Genomic DNA, 15,447 nt, shown 5'->3' with positions numbered 1-15,447 from the left:
TTTTAAATCATTTTTGGTAAAATTCAAAACCGCGGGATATCACTCCGTTTGTCATGGTGGTCAAGGCGGGACGGGAGTTAACGATGGTTCTACGATGAATGTTGTTTATAGATGAAATGTATAGTCCTGTCAAAATTTTGAATTCAAACCGGTCTTCAATTTTTTAAATTTGTAATGAGTATTTTTTAACACTTATAATGTTTAATAACGATGAAAAAACGGTCCCTTCTTTTTACCCAACTTTAAAAGAATTGTGTTATCACATTTGTTCTTCCCTGAGGGAAGGTGTGTATTTTTAACTTGTTTTGACTTATAAGTGTGTCTTTTTGCTTAATCATCATGGACTTGAATTTTTTTAGAGGAAGTAAAGGACATTATAAGAAGTGCAGCCCAAGAAATCGGTGAAAGTAAATCAAACTCTTCTATTGAGTCTATTGAAGACACTGATGAATTTACATTAGCCCAAAATATTGAAAAACAATTGGTGTCTTTGGGCAAGCAAAAAGAGATAGCTAAGTTTCGTCATCTTCACAAAAAACTATGCCATAGTAATGTAATTCTATTTTATTTATTTTCCTGAATTGAAGTAGACATACGCTATTTTATTAAGTTTGTTATGATTGAAAAGTTATTCACGCTATAGTATTTTGGTTGGAATCTAAATGTTTGAATACATCACATTAGACTTATTCCTCACAATTCTCAGACAGTTACATCCTTAACTGTATATCACTACAGAAATTTTGATTCAAAAAGGATTGGCTTAATTTAATACAGTTTTAAAGCTAAGTCTACCATCCTTAATTTTTGTCATTCAAGTGTTAAAATATTGAAATACGCTATCTCAGACAACAATTAATGTCATTGAAAGTATTGACATCTATGTTTATTTTTATAAAATAGTTCAACTTATTATTAGTTAAATTGGTAAATATATGTTAGTCCATATTAGAAGATGGTTGACTGTATGAAGTAGATTAGGTAGGAAGATAAGAGGATAGATAGGAAGATAATCCGGGTGGTGGTCAATAAAGGTATCAAAGTAATTTTACTATTTTGATACCTTTATTGACTGCCACCCGGACTATCTTCCTACAATCTATCAATTCATGTTATCAGGAAAGTGATTCATGCGGTATGCCTGCAGATCACATTAGTCGAGGAGACAAAAATCTACCAAACTAATTACTAATCAGCTCATATTTGGATGAAAGGGCTAATATTAACAAGGACACTAACAAAATTGATCAAATTACAATATAACACAATAATAATTACTTTAAATTCAATATAAACTCCTAAGGTAGGTCATTGATATGGAGTTTTTTAAAGTAACAAAACAGGTAGGATTTGTAAATTTCCAAAACCTGATATTAATTAATAAACTATCATTTCCTACAACTTTCACCAGACCTAGGGGCAAATATAATATAGAGGCTCTGATGATTTCTAATCCCAAAAATAATAAATAATTGAAATGTTATTTAGTGCTAACTTACAAAACTTTGGGGATAACTTGACCACTCAACTTAAAATACAATTTAAGCTTGAAGAAAACAACCAAAAATTCTGCAGATTAAATAAAAAATAATTGAAAATATACTCCACTTTGATGTAGATACGACAGTTGAACTCTTTAGTAGAGTCTTAACTTAAATTGAATATAACACTTATCAATCTGTCAAACTAATAACTATTTAGCTTCAATGAAAAGGCTAATATTGACAAGAAAACTGTTGTAGAAAATTGGTATTATTATTTAATTTGTAAACAGTAGATGGCAACATTGCTTCGGACAATGGGACAACCATGTTCCCTTTGTTTGAAGTCAGTTGACTATTGGCATCTGTTAGATCACTCTTTGTCTTTTGTTATAAACTCTTCTCTTACTCTACTACAAAAACTAACAAAATTGATTAGGTTACGAGGAGATACAATAATAATTACACTATACTCTGTATAGACTCCAATCACAGGTCATTGTTATGAATTTTTTTTAAAGTAACAACAGAGCTAGAATATTGGAACCATTTGTAAATTTTCAAAACCTGATGTTAATTAATAAACCATCACTTCCTACAATTTTCAGCAGATTTAGGGATAAATGTATTAGAGCCCTGATGATTTCTAATTCCAAAACCAAAATAAAATATATAATTAAAAAGTTCTTTACAAAGCCAACTTCTCAAACCATAATTTTATTTACTTTTAAAATAAAATAATTGAAAATATACTCCATTGTGGCATACATATGACAGTTGAACTCTTTAATAAAGCCTTAATCTAAATCGATGAACAAATCTCCTTGTACAACAAGGAGTTTGTTTGTTCAAGAAACAGTACTTCCTTATAAGTTACTGAATCTCTGACCCTTCATGGGTTATAGTGGTGCATATTAACCAGAATCATGCGATGTCATTTAAAATTTTCAAATCTATCAATTAGTATAATACTGCATTCATTTAATAACTTTAATTTATGATATTAATATAATATCATTATTTATTGAATGTTTTAGTTTCGTTCCCTGTTGACAAATCGTGAAGGAGTACTTTCATTTTTTTTAAATGTTAGTGAGAAGAAACATGTGAAGAGGGATAAAATACCTGTTTTCCAAAAAAGAAGTCACCTCTCTTCAAGTAATAAGTATTGTTCATCATCTGCATTAAAGGTATATTTTTACTCTGTATTGACTTTTGTAATTATATCATATTAAATATTTATTAAAATTAAAACTATAGAATAATATAAGGTACAAGTGTGTATAACAAGATCCAGTGTTTATTTTTTTTTACTTTTAAAAGAATAAATTGAAATTAGTTTATTGTTTGTGGATTTCTTGGTATGAACCCAAATGCACTGTACTATATTGATAGTAAACTGATCTGTTCTATGTTTGCTCTGTCTAAATGATTTTTGTTTCCTCTAGGGTGGTGGAGACACTTTGTCAGACAGTTCTTTATTATCGAATAATGGAGATAATTCTGGACACAATTCTTTTTTATCGCGACCTACAACCTTATCAAATAATGTTTTTATTAGAAGAGGTAAGTTAAATATTTTGTACCTCTGAATGATGTAATGATTTTGTTTTATAACTGAATTCAAATAGTGCTGACAAAAATTATTGATTATTTAAGAAATTTCAGATGCAGGAATATCGAAAAGCCCCTCGAGGCCAATTTTGGTTCAGCATCACAATAGATCAAGTCCATTTATCTCTAGAAGTGCAAGTGATACATTTATGACTTCACCACAATATTCTAAGTGTAATTTAATCTTTATTTCATTTAGCATATTATTTTATTTTTTCCTAATTTTTATTTTTCTGTAGATAAAAAAAATGAAGTTTCAAGCAGTGCTGTGATCAAGGAACTACTTTTTTGTTTCCAAGGAATAGAAGGTGCTTTATTAAAATTAGATCATAATCTTGGTTTTACTATTGATCCTCAGGTTAGAAGCATTCATAATAAATTATGTAATACAATAAGAAATCATACATTTTGGAAAATCAAAAGAAAATATTTTGTGTATAGTAATCTTATATTGTAAAACTATAAAGGCTATTTCGTTTCATATTTGCTTAAAGGTTCGAGTCCCTCAGTGGCCAATGGTTGAAAGATTAATGGAACTTGGATTTCTTCACAATAATGTTGTAAATCAGTGCAAAAGTTTAGAAAAAGGTGGATCTGTAGCTCAAGCAATTTTAATAGCAATACGGGAAAAGTTGATTGATTTTTATGGATTTATTGGATCTTTTCATTCAGAGGTGATTTTTCATCTTATACTACTGACATTTTATTATGAATTATGTGTAAACTTGTTTTCGTTGATAATTTATATATTTTTTTGTTTTAATATAATTTTTTAGGTAAATTGAAGTATTTACTATTTTTTTTATATCTCTGAGTTTTAAAAACATCTCTAAAGTTACACTAAACTTCTGATGTTTCATAACATGTACAATTGGATCCAATAGCACACTCAAAATGTCTGTTGGACAGAACAATAGCCTTAACTTGAGAAGATTTTTATGAAGTTCTCTCAAAAAATATTTAATTGAAATACCTTTATTGATTTGTTGATACAGTAATTCAAATAAAAAACCTAATCTACTTTTAGAACATAATTATAACCCTGTACAAAGATATTGAGAATTTCATTGCTAAGTTTAAATTAATTATTATTGAAAAGAGTGAGCAAAAAATAATTTTGTATATATAGTTGACCGTAAAAATTGATATATAAGAAGATGGTCAGGGTTGCGGTCAAAAGAGAAACAAAAATAGTTTACAACTATTTTTGTTTCTCTTTTGACCGCAACCCTGGCCATCTTCTAATACAAAAAAATAATTTAAATCATACTATAATTTGAAATTATAGAAATAAAATTACTATTAGAAGTTATTATAAATAGTAATGTGCAACTACTAGATGAACAAGTATAATTGTAAATGTGGTCCACGGTTACATTTGCTAGTTGATCCTCTTGAGTCCCAACCAAACCTTCCCATACCATATAGCTCTGCCAAACGAACGTTGGTTTGGTTTTCTCTATAATATTATGAGTAATTGACTTTATTTCTTCTGCTATTAAGACCATTTGGTTTTCTCTATAATATTATGAGTAATTGACTTTATTTCTTCTGCTAATCAAGACCATTTGCTCTCTGAGGCTAGTTTGCCTCTATAGGTCGAGAATAAGTTGTACTACTTGAGCATTTATTCTCGTATTACCTCATGGTTCTGATTATCTTTTGTTTTTACATCTATTTAAATTTGTTTTTCTATGTGCATAATTGTAATATATCAATCAATGTTTTTCAATGAATTATCATAAAACCCAAACTTTAGCGTGTGATTTATTTTTATCATAATGTATCAGTTAATTCTTTTTGTTTCTTTATCAGTATCTGAAAAGCAGTAAGACAACAGATGACACTCCATTGCGCGAATATGGTTGTGATGATAATTCACTTACTCTCAGAAAGCTATCTTTCCTTACTGAAGAACCAATGCAACTCCTTCAGGCAGTCTGCGATGCATTAAGTGCTGTACGAAATGTAAATTCTGGAACTGCTACGACAGCTTTAGATCATCTCCGTCATCATGGAGATGAGAAATATAGAGACGTTATTACATCACTTATAATACATGTGCGTTTTATCCTTATATTTTAAAAGTATGTTTTAAATTAAAACTTTACTGAAAGTGAATTATAATCCATAAATTTGGTAAATAAGGTTTTGTTTTATGTAGTTACAAAAATTTTAGTATTATTATTTCTCTCCTTTTAGTTGTAATATTTATTTATTATTCTTTTCTTTTTTTTTAAGTTGAAGTTTCGAAGCTTAGAATAAGTTACTGATCAAATCAGGTCTAATCTTGGTACACTAATTTTTTCCTTGAAAGAGGGAATCAATGGCTCGTTACGGAATAGGAATACATATTATTTAATTAGAATAGTTATGTATTTTAATCATTTTTAAGTCACCTGTTCCATTTTATGTTAATGCAGTGAAATAAAGCCTGTGCCCTAATCATAGATACATAGGGTGTGAAAGGATAAAGTTGACAAACTCTGGATGGTGATTTTACACCTTGAGTGCTACAAAAAAAAGTCCTCTTGACTGACCAATGTCTGATTCTCAATCATAAGGGCAGAATTTCAGTTTTTCTGAATTACACGACTTTTCTCTATAAAAATAGTCACATTTCCTAAACTATTAGACATTCCTAAACTGAAACAACCACTGGGGAGTTCATTAAATTTACTTAAAGAATACATGCTACACAGGATCTAAATTTATTTTCAATATGCTTAATTTTATTTTTATCTTAGCGGAATAAATATTCTAGCCTGAGCTTTGCGAATTTCACAAAAACTTCTCCTTTTAGTAAGCTCACTATTATGATTACTTTTTAATTTGTAATGTAAAAAAAAATGGGGGGATACAGAAGGTAAGAGGAGCAGGTGCTAATGCTTCCTTCCTGCTATCACCTTAGTTTCCATTACTGGCTACTTCCTGCTGATACCACCTTAGTTTCTATTGAGCTTCCTTCCACTGCTTTCCTGCTTGGTAGTATTCTCATACATCAAATCTCTCGATTTGAATGAAAAACTGTCTCTCACTTGGTATTGTAATTCCTGGGAAAGATTGCCTCCTTCTATCTTTTCAAGCTTCTTGGATTATTTGTGATTCAGTTTGCTTTAAAAGGTTCAGTGTTAGTTAATTATGTCTCAGTTTTCGAATGCAGAAATGCATAATTTATATTGATTCTGCAACAGTAATGCTAGAGCAGTGCTGAGAAAATTGAAAAAAGCGATGTTCCCTATCAGAGAGGTTCCTAGTCACACTATGTTTATTAACATTCATTAACGTCTAAGGGATCAAGGATCGTTTCGTCGAGACTCACAAGAAGGCGACCATGAAAACGCAGAGGAGGTGAGTTGGTCGACTTTATCCTGTTACACCCAGTTTAATTCATTGTATCGGTCAATTTAGTTCAAATCTAGTTTGATTTCAATAGTTATTTTAGTTTAATTATGTTTTGATTTCAAACTTTTATAAAAACTAATTTTTTATTTATGTAGTTTTGTATTTTATATATGTATAACTTTTTATTCTTTTTATAGGCTGGAAGACCCATTATAAATATGATAATTAATTGGATGGTTGAAGGAGAGCTATTCGATCCTCATAATGAATTTTTTATATCATTGAATACAAACTGCCATGACAGAGATATATGGAGAGATAAGTTTGTACTTAGGTAATGTTTTGCATATGCATATCTAATAACGATTTCGCCAGCCTCTTTGTTTTATTTATATAATAAATCTGTTTGAATATTTTATATGATGGTTATATAAATGATTGACTTATTACTAATATTCTAAGTAACATAGCGATCTTATTATAATCCATATTGTATAATATATATATATAATAATCTAGTGTATAAAAATTTGCATAATCATGTATGATTGTTTTTCATTTCAACTGCAATGGTTTTTAATAAATTTTGTTTTGCTTTAGAAAGGATTTAATACCAAATGTAATGTCAGAAAAACAGGCACAAATGATTTTACGATCTGGAAAAGCTGTTAATTTTCTGAATGTCATATGTGAAAAGAAAACACCTATTGTTGGCGCTAGGGAAAGACTTCATAAAATGAAAGGTATATTACTAATAAATTTAATATATGATTCATATTATTCCATATAACATTAAATTAATTCTTATTCTGGTAGGATTAAACATAAAATAAACAGTGGTATGTGAAAATTACATATCATACAGGGAGGAAATTAAACCCTTTTTTTTTTTCTGGCATTGTTAAGGGGTTCTCAAGGCAACAAATTTGCACTGAAGTAGAACTTTGCTCGTTTTTAAAATATGTGCTGGTAATGTTTACAAATAATTCTAATAAACCAATCTGCTTTTATTAGATAATTTAATCATACTTAAAAAATTAAATAAAAGAATAAAAATTACATATATAAGTATAAAAAGAACACAATAAAAACGTAAGACAAAACTTAGAAAAACGAAAATAAAATACTAATTTATATTGGAAGGAGATACTTGACCGTATGAAGTAGATTGTAGGAAGATAGTCCGGGGTCGGTCAATAAAGGTAGAAAATACTAAAAAAAACTATGTAATGTTAAACATCGTTTTGCCCCCCCTTTGCCAGGGCTAAATGAAAACAAGATACAAAAATTGCCAGCAATGACAGCATTAAAATAAATATACATAGAAAATAAGAAAATATGTAAAAAAAATTGGGATTAATTTTTTCTTCCTTATGTTATTTGAACATCTGGAACATTTCTTATAAATCATGAAATGAGATTACTATGTGCCGAAAGACTTGGCTTTAGATGGCTTCTATTACCAGGCTAAAACGAGTAACAAGTTAATAATCTATTACTATTTACAATTTATGTCTGTTAGCTCAGGAAGCATATAGACAGAGAAAATTTTGTCGTTTACTTGCATAGGCTCAGTTGTCTTCAAGACCAATGTGCTTAGCACCATCATATCCTCGGTTGCCTTGATTTCTTTCCATCCTGTTAATTTATATGTAGATTATATTGGCTTTCATCATTATCATTGGATTTCTCCGAAGCACCTCTTTCCAACCATATATGATTTTGTGTATGTGACTTAGGTTTTGACAGGTTAGATCACTGAGCTTATGCAAATGAACAATAAATCCAGAGTTTACAAACATCAATTGTGTACAAACACCGATTATTAACTTGTTACTCATCTTAACCTGGTGGCTTAAAGCCGGATCTTTCTGTTCTTGGTAATCTCTCAGGTCTTGTTTTATAAGAAATGTCCTTACGTTGCATTGTCACGTGTCAAAAAAACAGAAGGAAGTAAAACACTTGTTTGAACCGATAGATCTTGAAAAGTTGTCAAATCTCAATTTTCGAAAAAAAAAAATTTAATACTATTTGAATGCCAAATAATATATTTTTGTTTCCTTATTTTGTGCAGATGTCAATATACTCGACCTGACAAACCCCAGAAGTAAGCTGTCCGAAACAATATTAGCTATATTTGAAGAAACATCAAAACAAGTGCTGGATACTCTTGTTAATGAGTTCAAGCTGTTTCAACACTTCCAAGGACTGAGGAGATACATATTGCTTGGTCAAGGAGATTTTGTTAATTATTATATGGAACTTGTTGAGTATGTAATTTTTTTAAAACTTTTCTGAAATAGAATAAATGAGGTTTTATCATTCATAATGCAATCGTTGTAGACCTGAAATGAGAAAACCAGCCCGTAAATTACAGTTTCACGAACTGATGTCTCTGAAATCTTCAGCCGAGAGAGCTACATTAGCTAGATATGAAGATCCTGAAATACTTAACAGGGTGTCTGTGAAATTATTAGTTGCTTCTGGTGGAGATTGGGGATCTGATGTGTTTGGATTACAGTACATAATGCATGATCCTCTTGATGCGGTATGCTTTTTTTTTTTTTTTTTTTTTTATATCTATTTGTTGTATATGTGACATAAAATCATCTCTTCTGGCTTGATGTTTGCTGTATGCTTTTTTTTTTTTTTTTTTTTTATATCTATTTGTTGTATATGTGACATAAAATCATCTCTTCTGGCTTGATGTTTGCAAACTTATATTGAATTTTTAATTGTTTAAAATATATTCATTGGATTTATAATAATGCATATACACATATAAGAAAATGTTAAAGCTAAATATTTATTTATTTTTGTTAATATGTTCTGATAAAATTTATAATAAATTGTAATATCCTCTTTTTTAATAAATAGTTGTTTTTTATGTAATAGATGATTTTAACTATGTTTTTATTTTTATGTATTAGCTTTAAATATTGTTCATTTGTTTTGTTGAACCAAAAATCAAGCTAACCAATTTTCATCAGTAAAATATGAAGTCACAAAAGACATCATTCATAGATGTCTTCATGATGACAAATTCTATTCAGAAGTCGGTAGAATTACTGCCATGTTGAGCAGATTCAAATATTTTCAAATGTGGTTTTATAGGGTGGGTCCTTCACTCCTATGCCTATTTTTGTGAGTACCACCCATTGGCTGATGGGCCTCACAAATGCCCGGGGGAAGGTTGTGAGTGATTATTATATAGTTATAAGCTTGAAAAAATCTCGGATAGGGTCGGGGACCCGAACTCGCAATCTATGGGTTGGCAGTCAGGCACGTTACCACGCTGCTACTGTCACCCCCATTTTGAATATTACAAAATATATATTTTTTAAAAATTGCAATGTAGTGAATTTGTACTCAAATAGGCCTTACAAAGCAGGATAACTATTTAAATTTTCAGTGATAGTTATTGCATCCAATAATTTCACTCCGAACTTATTGCCTCAGTTTAGTATTTTTTTTTTTTTTTATTGCAATTGATATAATTTATTGATTTTTTATTCATTTGAATTTAAAGGCCTTGAAAATCAAAGAAGGTGCTTACAGTCACATGTTCAATTTTTTATGGCGGACAAAGCGTATGGAATACATTCTACTTAGCTTGAGGAAAGAAAGATGGGCCAACAAAAACTCATTGAATTGGTTGTCAGATAGAGTTCCAGGTATTAATTGTGTTTTTATCATAATTTTATCAATGTACTTCATTGTTTTCCATATCTTTTTTTTTTTCCAGAAATAAATGGAGTCCTGGTTTTAGCCGATGGGTTGTCCCATGAGTTGTTACATTTCGCCCAACATTTTCACTATTATATTTTATTTGAAGTTGTTGAGTGTTTATGGGAAAAATTTCAGTTAGCATTTACCAAAGCAAAATCTTTCGATGATGTGATCAAAGCTCACGATGAATTTATCATTGAAATGCAAATCAAAACTTTTCAAGACAAAGATTCGAGGGTAAGTATAATTTTTAAGTAATCATAATTTTAAGTTGTTTCTGAGCTACATCTTCAATCAATTCCAACCAGAAATTGTTATATGCCAAAGTGAATTTAGAGTTATGAAATTGAATTTTTATACTGAACTAACATGTAAAATAAATCAGTTTATACCAGTTTACTGAGAACCACATTTCAAACTAAATATAAGGAAAGTGTTTTCTCAATGAATTTGACAGTATACATTCACATTATGTAGAACAGGAATCGCTTTCCAAGTAACAGAATCTGACTTAAGTAAGACAACAGTCTGTACTTGCTACAGTATTTTCAAAGGATTACTTTTATACATATTTTTTTCTTGTGCTATGTTTTCAGTTTAAGACTTATAGTTGTTTTGTATTTTTTTTTTTGCCTCCTTATAAATTATTATTAAATTAAAATTTATATGGATAAAATTAATGTTCATTTAAAATGTAATTTGATAAATATTTAGTATTTTAGGATCATTTACTGGACGAGTTGTGCATTTATTCAATGAGTTTAAGTGAATAATTATTTAATAATACCCTAATAACTTTCTTTTTTTTTGTTTTAATTATCCGTTAAAACGCTTCAGGACCATTGCTCTATCATGAGGAATGCAAATTAACACATCATATATAGTATGCATACAACACTACAATAATTTAACAACATAAATTCAATTTAAAAAAAATTATCTTAACATTATTATTTCCTTCCATTTCATATTATATAAATTAATCTAGTCTCCTTATTTTGTCTTATATAGTCATTATTGCTGTCCAATGACATTAAAAATACTAATTTCATATTAAAATAAGAAGAAACTTATTACACTAAACATTATTGTTGACATCACTTAAATTAAAGTTATCCTGATAATCTCGAATTGTTGTTATGGATAATTAAAATAAAATAAAATTATTATGGAAGAGTTATTTAATTCAACTTATTTAATAAAATCAGCTAATATTTTTTTTATTTTTATTTTTTCAAAATACTCCAAATCCTGCATTTTTCTGCATGTGTCAAAATATATAGAATGGTATTTATATAGATGGGGATATACCCAATAGAAATGGGTTTAATTGCATCAAAGTGCATTTAGTATAAAGATATTCTGACAAATGTAGAAAACATAAAAGAAGGGAAACACTTAAACACTTACTTGAAATTCTAGTTTTCTATTTTTTCTTATGATTCAATAATTTTGTTGAGTTTTAAAAAGTTTAATGAAATTATTCCATTTTTAGACTTTTATAAATGAGTTACGACTTATATGGGATTTAGTTTTTGAATTGGAATCATTAGAAGAGACATTTTGTTGTCATGTAGCAAAAGAGTATGCACTGCGAGTAGAGCGAGAAGAACATATTAATACTCATGGCAGCGATCATGACTTTGAAGCAGCTATCGTTCATTCTAACAAAAAGTTTAGTTCCTTCTTATCGTCTATGAGAGCCCAATATAATATATTAAATAGAAATTATCAGGTATGATATAGTAGTACTCTTAATATTATTTTTACATGCTTTTTTTTATTATTAGTTTACTGTTAACAATTAAGTCTGACTGACCTGAAATTATAGAATAATACAGGTCAACTATCAAAAATTTGATTTGATGATTTGGGCTGATCTTGATGTTTTTTGGTTTAATGAAACCAAAAAGTGAATTCTTCATTTGTTTTCTTCCATCATGACAGATTTTTTCCTAATCCATCATTAGTAGTGCCAGTGCTGTAGTTGAGAAATCATATTAACTTTCATAGCTCTTAATTTTTTAATAGTAAAATTTATATATATTGAATAATATAAAATAAAAATAACACCACAGTTAAGGTAAATCAAGTCTACCATAAACTGAAATAACTACCATTTCTTAGATATCAGAATGCTTTTTAAAAACATTACAAAATAGGATACTATATATGCTAGAAGACAATAATTAGGGGTGGAAAGGATTGAATATTGGGCAGGCTATAAAAGATATAAAGGATGTATTGCAGTACATATTCCTCAAGATGGAGAGCACAATACCAAAATATTAAAATCTAAAAAATGAAAGGTTTAACAGGCAGGAATTAAGAAATAAACTGTTAATATTTTATTCATATTGGAGGAAGATAGTCCAGGTGGCAGCCAATAAAGGTATAAAAATAGTAACAATAAATAGTTTTTTGTTACTATTTTAATACCTTTTTATTGGCCAACACCCGAACTATCTTTCCCCAATCAATATTTTATTATTAAAACAAAATTTCATAAGTGTTCTGGTGTAGAATATACAACTGTATTAATTTTATTGTTTATTGAGTATTACTAATAGAGAACTTAAAGTAAAAAAATAATAAGAGTAAGTAAAAAAAATTATTGAGTATTACTAATTGAGAACTTAAAGTAAAAAAATAATTGAGTATTACTAATTGAGAACTTGAAGTAAAATGTGACTTAATTGTTTATTGAGAAGAGTATAAGTTCACTAATTAATTAAATCCCTATTTAATTTATTAATTATAGATTCATAAGTGGCAGTTTTCAATTTGTAATTTCTAAAATTATGTAGAATTATTCAATATATTTTCATTCTGGATTTTTTCCCCTAGGAAGCTGTTTTTTTTTATATATTGGTGTAAAAAAAACTTCCATTTGGAATATTATCACTATTCTATATTTGTTGTACTATCTATCATTTACTCCATATTCATGTACTACCAATATATCTACAATTACAATTAATCTAACATTATCAACAATTTTTTTTTATATTATATGTATACAAATAAAACCTTATAATCTATTTTACCTTATTTTGTCAATTTCATCTATTTCTTTTTTGAATTATTGCCATATTTACACATATTTTAAAACTTACTACATAACATTATTTAAACTATGTCTTTCTCAACTGATGCATTCATTTGTCCCTTTAGTACAAACCAAAAACCAACTAACAACACAACAAAAACAACGTCGGTAGTACAAAACAAAAACCAAAACAACTATACTAGGCATTATCCCTTTGGACATATCAATATGGCTGTGCTGTTTTTTTTAAAAACCTCCTCATTGATATGTCTATATTTAATTAAGTTATTTAAGCTATATTTGATAAAGCTATTTAAGTTGAAATTAAGGTTTTAAATTGGATAGTTTTGATTGTTTTTCTGGATTCTTTCTCTACTTATATAACCAGACTATTTATTATATCTGCATATCTGCACTATGTGTATTTAAGTTTTTCTATTTAGATCAAATTAAAAATTAACTAATACTTGCTTTTTCTATTTAGATCAAATTAAAAATTAACTAATAGCAAGTATTAGTTAATTTTTTTATTTAAGTTTTTCTATTTATATAATATAAAAAATTTTTTGATAATGTTAAATTAATTATTGCAATTGTAAGTATATTAGTACATGAATATGAGGTAAACCCGAATAGTGCTACAATTATAGAATAGTGATAATATTCTAAACGGAAGTGTTTTCACCCCAACATATTAAAAAATATATATTTTCTAATTGGATTATTAATTTTTGTTTCAGGACGTTTTAAAAAAATTTCTATTGGAACTATCTTCCACTAATAAACATGAATTAAGAATGTTGAGCAGTCGGATCGATTACAGCGGTTATTACAAGAAAATGGACATCAGGTTAACTGAATCTATGAAGTACAGCCGTTGCAGCGATCTCTTTAATTAGCCTAGTTAAGAGTTAGAGATATTGTTTTGTTTTCTCTCTTTTAAATAAATCTTGTTATTATTTTTAACTTAAAAATATTTGCCAAAATATAACTTCCTGTTTTACGCTATTAAAAAAAAATCATTGAAAAGACTGTTATGATATTAATAATTGTTTACTCTTTTTCTAATGACTTTTATTATGATCTATTTATTATGTCTCGTCTAGATTATATTATGTTGTTTCATCCATGTTTGTAAATTGTTTATTTTTAATTGTATATTGTTAAATATTAGTCATAAGTTTATTTATTAAAATTTGTTTAGCGATGATTATTTATCAATACTTAATGTAATATAAGAATATATTATATTAAGTATTAGAATTATATTACAAGCTTATGTAATAAAAATTCTCATACAACTCAAATTACTAATAAAATGTTATTTTAAAATTATAGCTTCTTTATTTATTAACTTCTACTTTATCAATTGAATGTAGAATGAGTATGAGGTATAAGAAAGTATAACTAAGCCAGAGGGATGGGAATCATTATTAGTTTATTTATGGCTGTTACATTATGCTCACATTTTGTTGTTAATATTTATTTTTTGAATTACTATTGATTCAGTTAAAGTTGATAAAATATATTAAATACAGTTCAAATGACTGACCGGAAGTGTCAATTCATAAAATAAATTTTCACATTTTTGTTTGATGATTTATCATCCAAATAATTTTTATCCATTGGAAAATTCAAATAATTATCTAAGATTATAATTAGATAAAAATTATAAATTATTTGCAGATAACAGATGAGGATTTGAAGATAACTTTTTTACACATATCGAATAATAGATCATTTTATTCGAAACCCATTATCTATTATCTAAAATAAATTTATCCAAACTCTGCAGTTATTTTGCATCTTTGTTGGGTGAATGGTTAGGTTAATATAATTTGTACATACCTTTCTTCAATTGACATATGATGGATCCAGATATATATTTTTTTTAAACTCTTCTGTTTCTAAACATCCTGAAAACCTTTAATTACGAATAGTTCCAAGTATGTAACTTATGAGAAATTTTCCATGATGTTATAATTGCATTTCAAGTACAGATAGCTATAATCCAAAATTCTTATAAAGTTAAAACCCTGCCATAAAGTTTTAAATTTCATATGGAATCATAGGTTTCATAAAAATGCAGAAGCCTAGTCAAAATATGGCTATGAATAATAATTTTCAGCCAAATAGTTGTGTTGCATATTGCATCGTGTTGAATATTATTATTATTAAATGAGGAGAAGATGGTTGGGGGTGCGGTCAATGAAACACAAATAAGTATGA

At 28.0% G+C, this 15,447-nt stretch overlaps 1 protein-coding gene across 2 annotated transcripts; it reads left to right on the top strand.

The window, feature by feature from the left end:
- Positions 1–26: 26 nt before the first annotated feature.
- LOC106685959 (gamma-tubulin complex component 3 homolog) lies at positions 27–14,553 on the top strand. Of its 2 annotated transcripts, none has more exons than XM_014428993.3 (16): positions 27–285; positions 360–553; positions 2,519–2,671; positions 2,930–3,047; positions 3,141–3,269; positions 3,335–3,453; positions 3,590–3,769; positions 4,911–5,156; positions 6,638–6,774; positions 7,041–7,183; positions 8,515–8,710; positions 8,784–8,988; positions 9,970–10,114; positions 10,186–10,406; positions 11,665–11,904; positions 13,959–14,553. In XM_014428993.3, exons 1-16 carry the CDS (start codon positions 198–200, stop codon positions 14,115–14,117), a joined length of 2,673 nt encoding a protein of 890 aa, XP_014284479.1. In that variant the 5' UTR covers positions 27–197; the 3' UTR covers positions 14,118–14,553. The 2 variants fall into 2 exon arrangements, with proteins under 2 accessions (XP_014284479.1, XP_014284480.1); XM_014428994.3 differs by having other exon boundaries at positions 31–285; positions 3,150–3,269.
- The last annotated feature ends 894 nt before the right edge of the window (positions 14,554–15,447 follow it).

Source organism: Halyomorpha halys, unplaced genomic scaffold, assembly GCF_000696795.3.
Source record: "Halyomorpha halys isolate HHAL.00 unplaced genomic scaffold, Hhal_1.1 Scaffold760.1, whole genome shotgun sequence".
Lineage (NCBI taxonomy): Eukaryota > Metazoa > Arthropoda > Insecta > Hemiptera > Pentatomidae > Halyomorpha > Halyomorpha halys.
Note: the sequence above shows the minus strand (reverse complement) of the source record. Positions and strands in the feature narration are given on the sequence as shown.